The sequence below is a fragment of the Mya arenaria genome, chromosome 2 (genome assembly GCF_026914265.1).
Source record: "Mya arenaria isolate MELC-2E11 chromosome 2, ASM2691426v1".
NCBI lineage: Eukaryota > Metazoa > Mollusca > Bivalvia > Myida > Myidae > Mya > Mya arenaria.
In genome coordinates, this window is record NC_069123.1 from 29,415,183 (window position 1) to 29,430,780 (window position 15,598).

At 36.2% G+C, this 15,598-nt stretch overlaps 1 protein-coding gene across 3 annotated transcripts; it reads right to left on the reverse strand.

Annotated features, from left to right (window-relative positions):
- Positions 1-6,047: 6,047 nt before the first annotated feature.
- LOC128210632 (uncharacterized) lies at positions 6,048-15,598 on the reverse strand. Of its 3 annotated transcripts, XM_052914986.1 has the most exons (12): positions 15,357-15,598; positions 13,823-14,101; positions 12,725-13,042; positions 12,126-12,428; positions 11,380-11,679; positions 9,418-9,714; positions 8,979-9,257; positions 8,656-8,808; positions 8,446-8,485; positions 8,246-8,262; positions 7,858-7,964; positions 6,048-7,257 (listed from the first exon to the last, which is right to left on the reverse strand). In XM_052914986.1, the coding sequence occupies exons 1-12, from the start codon at positions 15,403-15,405 to the stop codon at positions 7,081-7,083; spliced, it is 2,319 nt and encodes a 772-aa protein (XP_052770946.1). In that variant the 5' UTR covers positions 15,406-15,598; the 3' UTR covers positions 6,048-7,080. The 3 variants fall into 3 exon arrangements, with proteins under 3 accessions (XP_052770946.1, XP_052770952.1, XP_052770959.1); XM_052914992.1 differs by lacking the exon at positions 9,418-9,714; XM_052914999.1 differs by lacking the exons at positions 12,725-13,042; positions 13,823-14,101.

Genomic DNA, 15,598 nt, shown 5'->3' on the forward strand with positions numbered 1-15,598 from the left:
TATCAGTACCATTTAAACGTTATCTCGGTGCCACGAAATCACCAAATCCATGGCTATTACCTTACTCACGAGTGTATTCACCAGTGAGCCCAACCACCGCCGGTGAAGGATTATATGCTATTTCAACTTTTTTGCCCAGAACAGGATTTGGTGTTCGAAGATGAATATCACCACACCCCACTGAAAGATATTTAAGCAAAATCAACAACAACAAACAGTTATTCAATGCCCGAATATAAATGTTCAACATCATACAAACTATTCCTAATTCAATTAAACAAGTGTATTTTGTTTGGGAAAAATGATTTCTTTTGTTTTTTGGCACACGCCTTCTCGTAGATTTCTACCTTTTCATATTACAGTTAATGATTTTTTCTACTTATATTTTGTAATAATATAAGGGAATTGAACTTATACGAACAACTATTTTGTTTTAAGAATTCTGCAAAGTTTAATATATATCTCGTACCATTTTACAACATAGAACAGTACTTTTAGGTACAAATGTAAAAAATAACCTACATCATAAAAAACTTATTTCAACACCTTCAATTGCATAAAACAACAGTGCGTAAATTAACTGACATGCCTTGTAAATCTAAACGAATGCTTTGGCTGCTGCAGTCACCGTATACTGCATATAGGTGTCCAGAATTCGGAATATTTGGATACACTGTGGTAAAAACGCCCAACGTTGCATTATACATATAAACGTTTGATGGAACAGCTATCCATCGTGTAACAGCATTAGTGTAGAAAATTGTAGGCGTTTGAGTAGCCGAAAATTTGAACGGCTTGAAGGATATTGTAACATTTTTCCCTTTAAAAGCAGGCTGTGAATAATAAAGATTGCCACAAATTTCGCAAACAACTGAAACAGAACATCAGAACATATATGCATTTGTATCAATACGGTAAACATACTTTAATATAGCATATAGGGTTACACGTAAAGACTTTCATACATTGTTAGTATATACGATGTGATATACTACTTATTTACGTTGAATACAAACTGCTTAAACGTATTGTATGTTTTGATTAGACACACTTATTAGTTATTAGTTTAAAGTTTATACTAAATTAAACTCGATTGTGAAAAAAGCTGAAAGCTTATCGAATCACTTAAGAGTACGTTTTCTTGAAAGAAACAGGACTCTTGTTAATTTTGAATGGCCACGAGAAAGAACCCAAGGTGGGGATCCAACCCAAAACCAATGGGTAAGCGACAGGCAACTATACTATTAAACCTCTTATCCTGGTTTGGGATCCAACCAAGTACAGGCAGACACCTATACAACTACACTTCTCTCCTCCTGGTGGGGATCATACCAACAATCTCTTGGGTGAAAGGCAGACACCCTGGTGGGATTGTACCAACAACCTGTTGGGTGAAAGGCAGACACCTATACAACTTGACTACTCTCATCCTGGTGGGGATTGGACCCACAACCTCTTGGGTAAAAGGCCGACACCTATATAACGTGACTACTCTCATCCTGGTGGCGATTGGACCCACAACTTCTTGATTGAAAGGCAGACACCTATACAACTTGACTACTCTCATCCTGGTGGGGATTGTACCAACAACCTCGTGGTTGAAAGGCAGACACCTGTATAACTTGACTACTCTTATCCTGGTGGGGTTTGTACCAACAACCTCGTGGTTGAAAGGCAGACACCTATACAACTAGGCTACTTTGATCTTGGTGGGCATTGAACCAACAAACTCTTGGGTGAAAAGCAGACACCTATACAACTAGACTTCTCTCCTCCTGATGGGGATTGCACGAACAAACTCTTTGGTGAAAAGCTGACATCTATACTTATATACTACTCTGACTCTGGTGGGGATTGGACCCATAACCTCTTGGGTGAGAGGCTAACACATATAACACTAGACTACTCTCATTCTGTTTGGGATCACACCCACAGCCTTTTGTGTGAGAGATGGACACCTATACAACTAGACTATTGTAATTCTGGTGGGGATTGAACCAACAACCTCTTGGGTGAGAGGCTGACACCCATACTACTAGATTACTTTCATAATGGTGGGGATTGAAACCGAAACCTTTTGCCTGAGAGGCGGATACATATACCACCTGAGTACTCTCATATTGTCGTTATTACTTACCTCCTTTGAAGCAAATGAATATAAACGCTATTAGGCATGGCACCTTCATTAATATATTCATTTTATTTTATTCACTATCAAATAAAAACTGTAAATCACGATATTCAAATTCCGATTTTTGTGTTATTTCCATTAACACACATACTATTTAATACGCCATCACAAAGAACGAGACCACTTTTTAAGCTTGGTAATCAAGTAGTTCATATTTGTCAACTAGTAAAAGGGGATAGGTTTTTACCAATGGTCGTTCTAGTGACTGGTAAGAATTGTCATTAAACGAATCCGCTTCCACTCGAGAGACAGTATCTTATGGTGTAAAACACTTATTGTCACAATTGTTATTGTGTGTCACCTTCCTCATAAAAATGTTCCTTGACGCAAACTTTAAGTGGTAGTGTCTGGCTGTAAGTTCATCGATACCTCTATTGAGAATTTTTATTCAAATCTTATGACAGTAGTGGTCGATATAGGCGAAATATTGTATATATAATGTAGATCTAAGAGCCTTTTTAATGGAAATTGATGCCTTGTTACCAAATATATAATTTCAATCGTTTAAAAAAATGTCAATTTCTGTCAATTATAATAAAACATTGAATATAACAAATAACGGTCCTTGTTCATACTGCATGTGATCAAATGTATTTTGGCGTCGTGTTGTAACACTGATGGCGTCGTTTTGGATGACCAGTATGGTAGTCGTGAACAATATGATACGGGGTGTCACATTCGTATTTAGTATTAGGCTTTGACATTGATGAAATGTCCTTTACACTCATCATTGTGGTATCACATTCTAGTTCGAGCTTGTAATTGCTTGCCTATCCTACATAAAACTGAGCACAAAATATATATCTGCAATGTTATAACACGGTTGTCCGGTTAGCTCAGTGTTTAGCGCACTCGCTTCGCCCTATGGCGTCCCGGGATCTATTCCCGGCCAGGGCGGGTGTGAGTTTCGTTTGTGCTCACCAATCCGGACAAGTTGGTCTCCTCCAGGTTCTTCAATTTTCCACACAACACAAGACCTCAATACCGCGTAACATCGTGTCAACAAAAGTGATAAACGTAATGTTGTAATTACTTGTCATACAAACATCTATTGAAATTAAGGTTGTGTTGTTTTTGTGTGCAACACAGTATAATGTAAAATCTTACGATATCAAAACATGACACATCGAGTGTATCTGCGACCTAAATAGTGTGTATTGTTTTGATTTATTGTATTTCCTTTAGTATTATTGTGAGTATTAAATCATGAAGAACAATAAATAAAAATATTAATTTTGAATATAATAGCATGGATCGATTCAAGGCAAAATCTAAGTAACTTGGTCAAATATTATAATAACAAACCCTGGTAACACAATACTATCTAGCAATCATAGACTCTGGGTGTCACCCCCACCCCTCTTGGAATCAGGCATAACTTACTTTCTGACCGGACTCCAGAATACCACTTTTAGGTAAATTCAAGTTTTTACAATTTAGGAAAGCTTGACGTATGATGAAATCGTCATATCGCTATCTAAATGCATTGTTAACCTCAATGACAATATGTCAAATATAATTTCCTTTACGTAAATCTGTTCACCAAGGCGGTGTCCTTTCTTTGACCTTAGAGGGGGCGTATCCTAGGGGTACAACCTTTTGACATTCGCCCCTCCCTCAGAATCAAAATTTGAATGGTTTAAAATGTTGGCAGAGGAGTACTCCATATTATTTTTTAATAATTTCTAGTCCGAAATGGTTAATTTTGAGCGTATTTCTTTCTTTCCGTTAAATTTTTAAATTTATTCATATAAATTATCAACCATAAGTCACAACAATTTTAACTGCTAGATTAAACTAGAACAGAAGCACTGATTGAAAGGCACGACGGCACAAAGGCGAAGACACGATGGTACGAATGCCACTTAATTCGCTCCTTTGCCTTCGTCCCTTTGCCTTTGTACTTTCGTATCTTCGCATTCGTGTCTTCGCCTTCGTACTTTCGTACCTTTGCCCCTTCGTCCCTTTGCCTTTGTACTTTCATATCTTCGCATTCGTGTATTCGCCTTCGTACTTTCGTACCTTTGCCCCTTCGTCCCTTTGCCTTTGTACTTTCGTACCTTTGCATTCGTGTATTCGCCTTCGTACTTTCGTACCTTTGCCCATTCGTCCCTTTGCTTTTCGTTAGCGCAAGCGCTTTTCAATCATTTATCATGAACTGACCAATCATCTCTGCACGGAATGGGAATGGGAATGGGTTTCTTCAATAGAAACAATGCACTTTTGATGTAAGGGAAACAACTCGGTGTTAAGTTGTACTAACTATGAGAACGAATTGTCTTTCTTGTGCTCGCGGATCATATTAAGCGGCATACACGTTCTCTATATAAATGTATATATATATATATACGATTTATCTAAATAATTTTCCTTATGGCCGATTCCCATTCTGTACAGTGACTTGTGTCTCTTACTTGTTCTTTAACTGATTTATTGAAATGTTATGTTTTAAGGGGTAATATATATATATATATATATATATATTGAACTAGATAAACGACATACTCAACAAAAGTATTCGCTTACTTTAGAACAAATTATATCTGCATGCAATGCTGGGTTGAAATTTTGATCAGTATGCTCATACAATCGATATTGGGGGGGGGGGGGGGGGGGGGGGGGTAAGGGGCAAGGGGTGGGGGTCCGCCCTCAAGAAAATGTACAGCTATTTTAAGTTTAATATAGTGATGTCTAGAATTTCCCCTTGTCAGCCAATGAGTGAGGTGGCATGGTCCCTAGGCTTCAACGTTGGAACCGCCATTGTGTTTACTTGTTCAATCATATGAATTTACAAATCAGTTTTAAAACTCATTTGACTTGAATAATAAAAAAACAAAATACGATATAATTTGTGTACAGATAATTTAAGCAATATTTCGCGCCTTTTAAACTGATGATTTGTGGCCACGTAGCTATTATTTACATCGGTTAATATGTCTTTTTAACGTGTTTAGTGCGAAATGTCTCTATTTTAAGCAGCATGCATGCTAAATAACGCACTTGTGACTAAATGTAAATTTTGGCAGTTGTTTTTGTCGACATATCTGTGGGATTTTAACTTAGGAAACGTTTAAAATGATACAAAGTTTAGGATTATTTTTCGATATTTGCCATTTATAACTGACATTTATACTCTACTTTTATATAATTTAAGTAACGACTAAAATTCTAAAATCTGTATAAGCGTATAACAATACATGGATTTTTTTATTTCGTCAACTTAATGTTAATGTTCATTTCTAATGTCGGCTAGAGTTTAGTTCACACAAATACATATATGTGGCAAGATTATGAAACTATGGCTCTAAGATAATTTTAATTTACCACTACAACTGACTAAGATCTTTTTTGAAAAGCCCCACTGCCTTAGTGCAACTGCTGAGGTTAACTTTAAAGATATAATTTTGCAACAAAAAGTTTGAACAGTTTAGACTTGGCGGGGAAGCTCGATGTATGATGAAATCGTCATATCGCGATCTAAAATGTAATGTTAACCGCCATGGTACTAGTAAAATATGTCAAATAGCATTATCTTTACGAAAACCAGTTCGCCAAGGTGGTGTCATTTCTTTGACTTTAAAGGGGGGCGTATCCTAGAGGAACATCCTTTTGGCATTCGCCCCTTCCCCCGCCCGAAATTTAACTGGTTTAAATGTAAATTTGAGCGTATTTTATTGTTGTTGTTTTTTCTCCAAAATTGACATATAAAGTAATTTTGGACGATTTAATTGTTGAATATATAAATATATATTATCAACTATAAATCACAACAATTACAAGTGGTAAAGATTAATTTTGCTGTCATCCTATTTAGATTCAGTGCGTGTCGCTGAATAAACGAAAACTGTTGGTTCGATAAACTTTATTAAAATACCCTATAATGAATATTTTATAGTTCAAACAGTGAATTGAACACAAGAATACACAAATACAAGTATTTACAAAAACAAGACTGTACAAATACATCATTACAAAGATGGTAAAGACAAAACATCTTACAAGGCGCCCATATATTTTAAGTAAAAGTATAACAAAATGCCCATGATGTCCTATGCTCCACCGTCTGGACTTTTTTGGTGTTTTTGTTTTTACCCAAATAATGTATATACAAATTACAGGCACTTTGCTGAGCCCACATTCAGAGGAAAGCAATCAATGATCCTCATGGTTAACAGACGGCAAAAGGAGAGAATCACTACAATTCTACACAACTCTCTGTACAGTTTGCCTCCCTTAGAGTATTCTTCTGCTAGGGCTATACCATTTCAAGGGCCATACTTTACTCATGCTAATGCGGATATGGCTAGTTTAAAAGAGAAATTGAGGTCTCATTTAAACTGTATGAGTTTGATTGAGATACACTCAAAAATTTCGCGTTCATGAGCAATCGTTTACGGACACACGGACGGACGAACGGACACCACGACATGGCATAAGCTCTTCTGGCCCTTGGGTTGTAGAGCTAAAAATCATTCAACACTTTTTACCAAAGGTAAGAAAAAAAACCCACTGCATTCTCTTAAGTACAGGTTGTCTTTTTTAAACTGAAATTTACCTCTTTAACAACTTATAAGTTTGATTAAGATAAATCAAAACTGAATACTTTTAACAAGTTAAACAAGCAACGTCTTCACAATCGAGTTAAAGTAAATTAGTATAATCATGTATATACATATTATTTGTTTGGAAATCTCAAAACTCTTAAAATATTGCTATCAGTGGGACTGATTTCGCTGAAATTCCCTACACATGTCTTTTTTACCGAATGTAAATCAAATGGTAAATGCCATTTCTCAGATTGATTTATGACTTAAATCAATTAATAATTTTAATATTCAGAAATATGTTATATTTGAATACATCAGCTTATTGGCACGTATGTAAACTTATTATTTTCCCTGACTTGAGGTAATAATATTGTCACTGTTTGATCCACGTTCTGTTCTGATAGTATGAATTTCAGCATATTCTGTCGGACTTGGCGGCCTCTCTCTCGAAGGTGGTTTGCTGGCCGTCTCCAAATGTTCGATGTCTATATCTGCATACACTAGGTTAGTATCTGAACCCTAGAAAATATAATTATGCACTTGGGTGCTGACAATATATTAAAACAAACGTTGTACGATTGCCTGATCTTGCTTAGATAAAATTCCCTAAAATGCCACATGAGTGTTTTGAGTGCCCACACGAAGACAATACATTTTGTTCGATGCAAGAAGAAACAAAAATAAACAACATCGAAAAATAACTGACAAACCGACAAAGATCATCTGATGTGTTCATGAAATACAAAATGATGGAAATTAGTTTGATTAGTATTTTGCTTTATTGCTTGAGGTTTTCTTTTGATGTACTGACGGTTAATTTTAGTAAAATATTGGTAATACTGTTTTGTATATGCGTTCACCTGTAAACACTAAATATGATATTTGTCCACATGGGCCATGGCCTTCTGGATGTTATGCGAATAAAACTTTGAAACTTTGATCTTACTCTAAGGAAATGGTCCAGAAAACTGTTAATAAACTTAAAGTACATGTTTAAGGTTTGTTTCAAATACATGTGTTCATCAATTAAAAGTCTATTAAGACTGGATTGCTCTTGCATTTATTTAAGACCACTCAAATGTGATTTGTCATTTACAGCTGATGCCATAAACACACTACCTTCGTTTTAGGCCCCAATGTTTCCGTCCTATTTGTCCTGACTTTGTTAACTTGGGCGTATATAACCTCTTCGTTCATTTCTACTGTTTCATTCCCCTGCACGTTGGCTGCATTGAAAACAATTTTCATATATTGTTATACACGGCCAACAATTTGGTAGTAAAGATATGTTTGTTGCTTTTCGAAATATATAGATATAATTCTTTGGTCTATAATGTTCATATCATGTGTTTTCAGGTACTATTTTGACTAAGCATTTAATCGACACATCAGTGCCACTTAATCGACATATCGGTGCCATTTACTCGACATATCGGTGCCATGAACATACCAAATCCATGGTTATTACCTAGGTAAATAGTTTGATTACATGAGATGAATAACTCACCATGTTGGACAGGCTGACTGAAAAGGACGTTGTAAAAAGTCATAAATAGTTCATTATTAATGTATAAACAACCATCTACACTAATTTCAACAGAACGTGCATTTTAAACGTTGAAGATGTTTTTTAAAACAACTAAAACTAAAAGAATTTAGAAATGTAGAAACTGAAGAGATACAATAAATCATATGAAATATACGTACGGTTCGCTTGAATTTGCGTGATGATTCTTCTTTAAAAACCCTACATTAGAAGAAATACATGTCAAATGAAAGCGACGATGTAGAGTAAAAAAATCCATGGATACAAAAGATAACCCTCGAACATGATATCTCAAAATTTGCTACCATTTCTGTAAGAAGTTACCCCAAAACACAACGAAATAACACAACACAAATGCTAGTTAACCTTACGTTTTCTGGCCAATACAATGACCGTTGATATAATGACAACCGCAATAATAACGCTCAACCCAATGACTATCCACACTATTGGTATACCGTTTCTGTTGGTCAATGACGCATCTTCACTTTCATTTGGAATTTCATATGTCTTTTGTGTCGAAGCTGTTATGGAAATAAAATCGGACATTTATGAAACAGGCTTGATTTATTGAAATCCTAATGCAATAATAGCGAGATTGGTTTTTTTTGGAAAAAAGGATCTTTACGAAACAATCAGTTTAATCATTTGGCCCTCAACCACACATACCAAATTTACTAAAATTAAAACATACCTCTTCCAATTGCAAGAAATGAAATGGTTGCAATTGTGTCATAGTCTCCAAATTCGAAATAAGCTGTGCATATATAGTTTCTGTGTTCATCTGTTTCTATTGGCAGTGTATGAATCTCACATTCTATGGACTTATTGCAAACGAGGAGTTGTGTGTCTCCGTTAACCGACCAAACAATATCCGAAAGTGGTTGGCTCTTTGCCGTGCAAATTACGCTGGTAGTGTCATGAGCATTTAGCCATACTTTGTTTTGAACCGACAAGCTAACACTCGGTTTATCTGAAATAGGCAAATGGGAATTTAAGAATAGAAATAGTCAATTATTTATTTTTATTATGTATAACTATCTTGTCATTTATCAACGCCTCTTATAAATACTAAAGACTGGCAATGACTCCTCAGTATTTTAGAACTCTAAAAACGCTGTCGAGATACGTACATGGTACTTGTAAAGTATGCGACTTGGATAGTTGAACATCAAAGTTGGAGCAATTGACGCTGCAGGTAACAGTTTGACCATTGTTTTCTTTGCTGACATTCGCAAACACCATTAAATGTGAATCATGTATTTTGTCTGTCCAGTATGTGTTTGCATGATGTAGTTGGCCATCTTTTGTCCAGGATATAAAGCAATTGTCATTGTATGTGTCCGTCAAGCAACTGAACTTGAGAGTATAGCTGTCCTGCAAATAGCTTGTTATAGTTGGTGCTACCATTGTCAGCATCGTTGGGGGATCTGTGATTAAAAACAAGTCAATCAGAACCATGGCAAACGGATGCCCACGCTCCAGTCGACAAAGAGGCAATGCTAGTCAAATTCTTTAGTCAGAGTTATGGAACGTGCAACAAGTGTCCAATGTGTTTTTAAATAGGAGTGTAAATTTGAAATTTAAGTTTGATATCTTTGATAAGCTTTACGCTATGATCAGCTATTCACGTTTGACACGTTTATGTCACCAAGGGTGGGTAAGCTTATTTATACTCGCACCCGGGCAAGGCCCATTCGGTGAGTGCTCCGATAAGATCGTTAGTCATTTTGGAGCATAGTGCACAGACAAAATGTAACCTTGGTAAGAGCTACCCAGGATTTGTTATGTGCCACAGCACTGTCACACGGGACCCCTATTAAACGTCCCTCCCGGAGACGATTAGTATTTTACGTGATGAGGCGGGAAATCGAACCTGCGATCCCTGGATTGACGGTCAAATGAGTTACCACTAGACCACGGATCCGCAGCAAATACCAACAAGCGGTGGGGGCGGGGGGGGGGGGGCGCTCAAGCTTATTTACCCTCACTATCGGGTAATGCTAACAAACATTTGCCAACTCTTTTTATAAACACGAGCTAAAATCGGAAACAAATGTGTTTCCATCACACTGATGATTAGATAACAGTCTTAAAATTTCAAAGGAACAAAACCAGTATTAAAATAATCTGTTGCATAATCCGTAGGGTTATTGTCGCATGAAACAAACACACATTTAATATATATATAAAAACATTGCGGTATGTGCACCGTTTGGCACCGTTTAAACACTGGTTCTTTTGAAGGATACCTTGTTTAATTTGATAGAAAGATGTAGAAAACACGATATTTCTACCTTATGCGATAATAGTTTGTAACTGTAAATCTTCTAGGACCCACCAGTCATTTAAAATTTATGCGTTTTCAGCTATTACAATCTTGTTATCAGTAATTAATATTTTTCATAAATGCATTATTTAGTAAGTTGTTTAATTTTTTTCACTCAATATTTAGGTTTGTTATTCATGAGTTTGTATTGTTGTTAAAATTTTAATACGAATATCACTTTAATGGTATGGCAAAAACGGACAAACCAACTACTATGAGCAATACCTGTACATGACTCAGTGAGTTTCTAAGCATTGGTCTTGATTCAATATCTGAGTGTCCTCATCATAGGGTTGTGCACATATTACATTAAACAATGCCTCCGGTTGATAAACATTATTAAGAATAATGGATCCTCAGGAAAAATATGCGTATAGGTCTTGGGATTAGAAGCAAAATGAATCATACTGCATTTACACATTTTCTGTTTGAAAAGATTCTTACTTATTTGAGTTTGGGTTTACTCTTTTTTTCGTGTGTGTGCGTGCGTGCGTGCGTGCGTGTGTGTGTGTGTGTGTTGACCTTTCATTTACCCAGTACATTTATGGTATGCGTGGTTCGGGGCACACCACAGGAACATACCTCACAATATATTTTTATAAATATAGGGAATTTTCTACATACTAGTGTATTAAATTTCAATTGTATCAATATGAGATCATCTAAAAACAAAACATCATCTATAAGTTGAATTATTATATTACTGGGTTTACTCTAAGCGTGAAAATATGATAATACATTTCAATAACATGACAACAAAACTTACATATGCAATTAAGTGTCTTTTGTTGTGTCACTGTTTTCCCAAATAAGGGTGAAGATGATACGCAAGACACAAACTTTCTATTCCAATCCTTTCTGGCAGGGTTGTTAAAAGTTAAAATTGTTGAATATGTTCTTGTCGAGTAAGTTTTGTAAGTCTTTACATGGTCTACTGAATAGTTCGCTTCATCCAACCAGAGACTTAAGTTTGTGGCGGGTCTCCCTCCTCTTGAAATGCACGTGATATTTGCAGGATTTCCATCTCGTAAGATAGGTACGTTCAGAACTGGAACCTCAGGTTTTACTGAATGAAATAAAGATAGTTAATACTTCAATACCATTATCGATGATATTGACATATTAGATGATGATACATTAAAAATAATTATATAGATCTATATCAAACACGTTAATGACAGTTTAAACATTTATTTTGTCTTAGAAAAAGCTGATTTTGACATTTACGCAAAATTTGGCTCATTTCAAGCCAAAAAAATTAAAAGAACAATCTGTGGGAGTGCAGCTTTACAAATGTAAAAATAATCACATTTGTTTCGGATTTGAATTATAATTTGATGCGATTACGTTCAAAAACAATATAACATGTAGGATGAAAAGTAAATCGCAATGTGAAATATTTAATTATTCACCAAATAAATCAATCATGACGTGTGTTTCGGTCTAATTGTTTGACATATGAAGTCTGTCAAGGTTTTTTTTTAAATAAGGAAGAGTCAGAAGGTGCCTTACCTGCAACGAAGAATTTAGCCGACGTTGTTAACGGGTTTTCAAGCGCTGCGTTCGACACACTGCAGGTTACGGTCTTCATATGATCTTCTTCGCGTATAATTCGAGAAATTTTGTAAATATTCTCGAACTGTGTGTCGTTATACACTGTACCTCCCTCATCTCCGACATATATGGAGGGTGTCGTGCCCCCAGATGTATTGCAAAAAACATGGTAGTAGAGATTTTCATGTAAGATGCCAACCAGGCATTTGGGACAATCCTGGACGATATTTGGTGACTGAAGAAATGGCTGGCCAGGCGGAACTAAAACAAAAAGCCTTATGCAAATCATCATCATCATCATCATCATCATCATCATCATCATCATCATCATCACCATCATCATAATCATCATCACCATCATCATTAATCAATCAATCAATCAATCAATCAATCAAATGATCAATCAAATAATTAGTCAATCAATTAGTCAATCAAAAATCCGTATCATATGTTAAACGCAAGGAGATGACAAAACAAAAACAATCATTCACAAAACCGCTTTCTTCCGGTATTTCGATTAATGAAAGTTTACGTTAAACCTCGATTAATAGTCGTACCTGTCACCTTAACATAGACACGTTCGGTAGAGAGCCTGTTGGTGGTACTTTTCGTACATTTCACACTGTAATTTCCCGTCGTCCACCGAGTGGAGTTATAAATGGTCAGGACAAATTCTTTATTGGGTAATTCTTCCTCAGTCAACAGACCCTCCGTCAAGGTCATTAAAGATCTTGATGATTCATTATACCACTCACGACTGTATTCACCAGTGAGCCCAATCACCGCCGGTGCAGGATAATATCCTATTTCAACGTTCTTACCCACAACAGGATTCGGTGTTCGAAGATAAATATATCCACATCCCCCAGAAAGGTCTGGTAGCAAAATCATTATCATCAGCAATTACAAGTAGCTATTCAATGTCCTAAGAATTATGATCTACATCATACAAAATAAATCACAATTGAATTAAAAGTGTATCTAGAGTGGAAAGAATCAATTATTTGTTTTCAAAACGCCTTCTCGTGGATTTCTAACTTTGCGTATTATATTATTGTTTTGTTCTACTTTTTTTTCTTTATATAATTAACGGGAAATGAACTTTAAAGATGCACTCTTATAGACTGATCGTGATGACGACTTTTGTTTTTTTGTCCTGGAATGAGCAAAAATTTGCGTACTTGTCCCGGTGATATAAGACTGGTGATAAAAGATTAGTTTTGTTTTATTTACGTTCGAAAATGTATGTTTTATGACAAACACTTTAAGAAAAAATTCGGCAATTTTCCAAATAATTGAGATCTGTTCTATTGTGGGTTAGCTTATATGACTGAATCAAAAGCATTGATGACAAAATCAGCTGATTGTGAGACAAAAAATGAAAAAGTTGTCAAATCGAATAATCTGTGAGAGTGCAGCTTTAACGACTACACTATTTTGGGTTCCAGCAAAGTTTAAAAATAAGGAGACGAAAGTGCAAAGTACTGTTTCTGGAAATCTGATGAATTATTTGATGTTTTTCATATAAATATTACAGTTTTACAGATTAGTACTTTGTACAAAGGACATAATTAACCAACTTCCTGAAAAACTTATGCTTATTTCAGCACCTTCAATTGCATAAAACAAGCAATAAACAATTAAAGCTGACATGCCTTGTAAGTTGAGATGAATTGTTTCACTGTAGCATGAACCATATTTTGCATATAGTTGTCCAACATTCGAAAGCTTTGTGTCAAACACCGTAGTAAAGACGCCCGACGTTAAATTTGACACAATGGTTGATGAAAGAAGTTTCCAATTAGTTCCCCTTATGTAGAAAAATGTAGGTTTTTCAGAAAACGAGAATTCGATTGGCTTGTAGAATAATGTAACATTTCTCCCTTTGAAAGCTGGTTGTGAATAATTGATATTGCCACAATCATTGCCTAAAACTGAAACAGAACACCAGTACATTACATGCATTAGTATCAAAACTGTAGAAAGAAGTTTACGAGTTGCACTCAAAGATTTCATACATTGTTAGTATAAACAGTGTAATATAATATCATGTTAAAATTTATAGTGATGGGTCTCAACTGTCATTAATAAATTTATAATTCATAATTCCTAATTATTTCTTTAAGCTCGATTGTAAGGAAATCTAATAGCTTATAAAATCACTCTCGAGTATGTTTCCTTGCTTAAAACCAGTACTGGTGTCCATTTTAACCGCCCATGACAAACAAACCCTAAATGTTATCGAACCCACAACCTCTGTGATATATCTGTTATCTCACATTTACAACTAGACTACTCTCAACCTGGTGGGGACCAAATCCACATCGTCTTGGGCGAGAGTAGGACACCTATACTACTAGACTACCTCACCCTGGTGGGGATCAAAATCACATCCTATTGGGCGAGAGGCGGACACCTATACCCCCAGACTACTTTCACCCTGGGTGGTATTAAACACATAACCTCTTCGCTGAGAGGCGGACACCTATACCACCAGACTACTTTCAACCTGGATGGTTTTCTTCGATGAGAGGCGGACACCTATACCACCAGACTACTTTCACCCTGGGTGGTTTCAAACACATGACCTCTTCGCTGAGAGGTGGACACCTATACTACTAGACTACTTTCACCCTGGGTGGCTTTAAACCCATATCCTCTTCGATGAGAGGCGGACACCTATGCTAATAGACTACTTTCACACTGGGTGGTTTTAAACCCATAACCTCATCGATGAGAGGCAGATACCTTTACCACCAGACTACTTTCAACCTGGGTGGTTTTAAACCCATAACCTCTTCGATGAGAGGCAGATACCTTTACCACCAGACTACTTTCAACCTGGGTGGTCTTAAAACCATAACCTCTTCGCTGAGAGGCAGACACCTTTACTACAAGACTACTTTCAACCTTGGTGGTTTTAAACCCATAACCTCTTCGCTGAGAGCTGTCCACTACTTTCAACTTTGGTGGTTTTAAACCCATAACCTCTTCACTGAGAGGCGGACACCTATACCACCAGACTACTTTCAACTTGGGTGGTTTTAAACCCATAACCTCTTCACTGAGAGGCGGACACCTATACCACCAGACTACTTTCAACCTGGGTGGTTTTAAACCCATAACCTTTTTGATGAGAGGCGATCACATATACAATTTGACTACTCTCACTTGTTTGTCTTTACTTACCTCCTTTGAAGCAAACTAACAGAATCACTACTACGCATGGCACATTCATATTGACATTAAGTCTGGCATTATTCACTGAGTATTGACAACTGTGAATCACGATCGTTAAATTCCGATGTTTGTGCTATTTCCATTAACACACATACTATTTAATATGCCACACAGAGAACGAGACCACTTTTAAGCTTGATATACAAGTAGTTCATATTTGTCAACTGGAAAAAAGGATAACTTAAACCTTA

Coding starts and splice junctions, on each gene's coding strand:
- LOC128210632 (XM_052914986.1), bottom strand. CDS start 15,405: ATGAATGTGCCATGCGTAGTAGTGATTCTGTTAGTTTGCTTCAAAGGA. Junction 9,258..9,417: donor GCATACTTTACAAGTACCAT/GTACGTATCTCG, acceptor TGCCTATTTCAG/ATAAACCGAGTGTTAGCTTG. Junction 7,258..7,857: donor CATTGGGGCCTAAAACGAAG/GTAGTGTGTTTA, acceptor TATATTTTCTAG/GGTTCAGATACTAACCTAGT.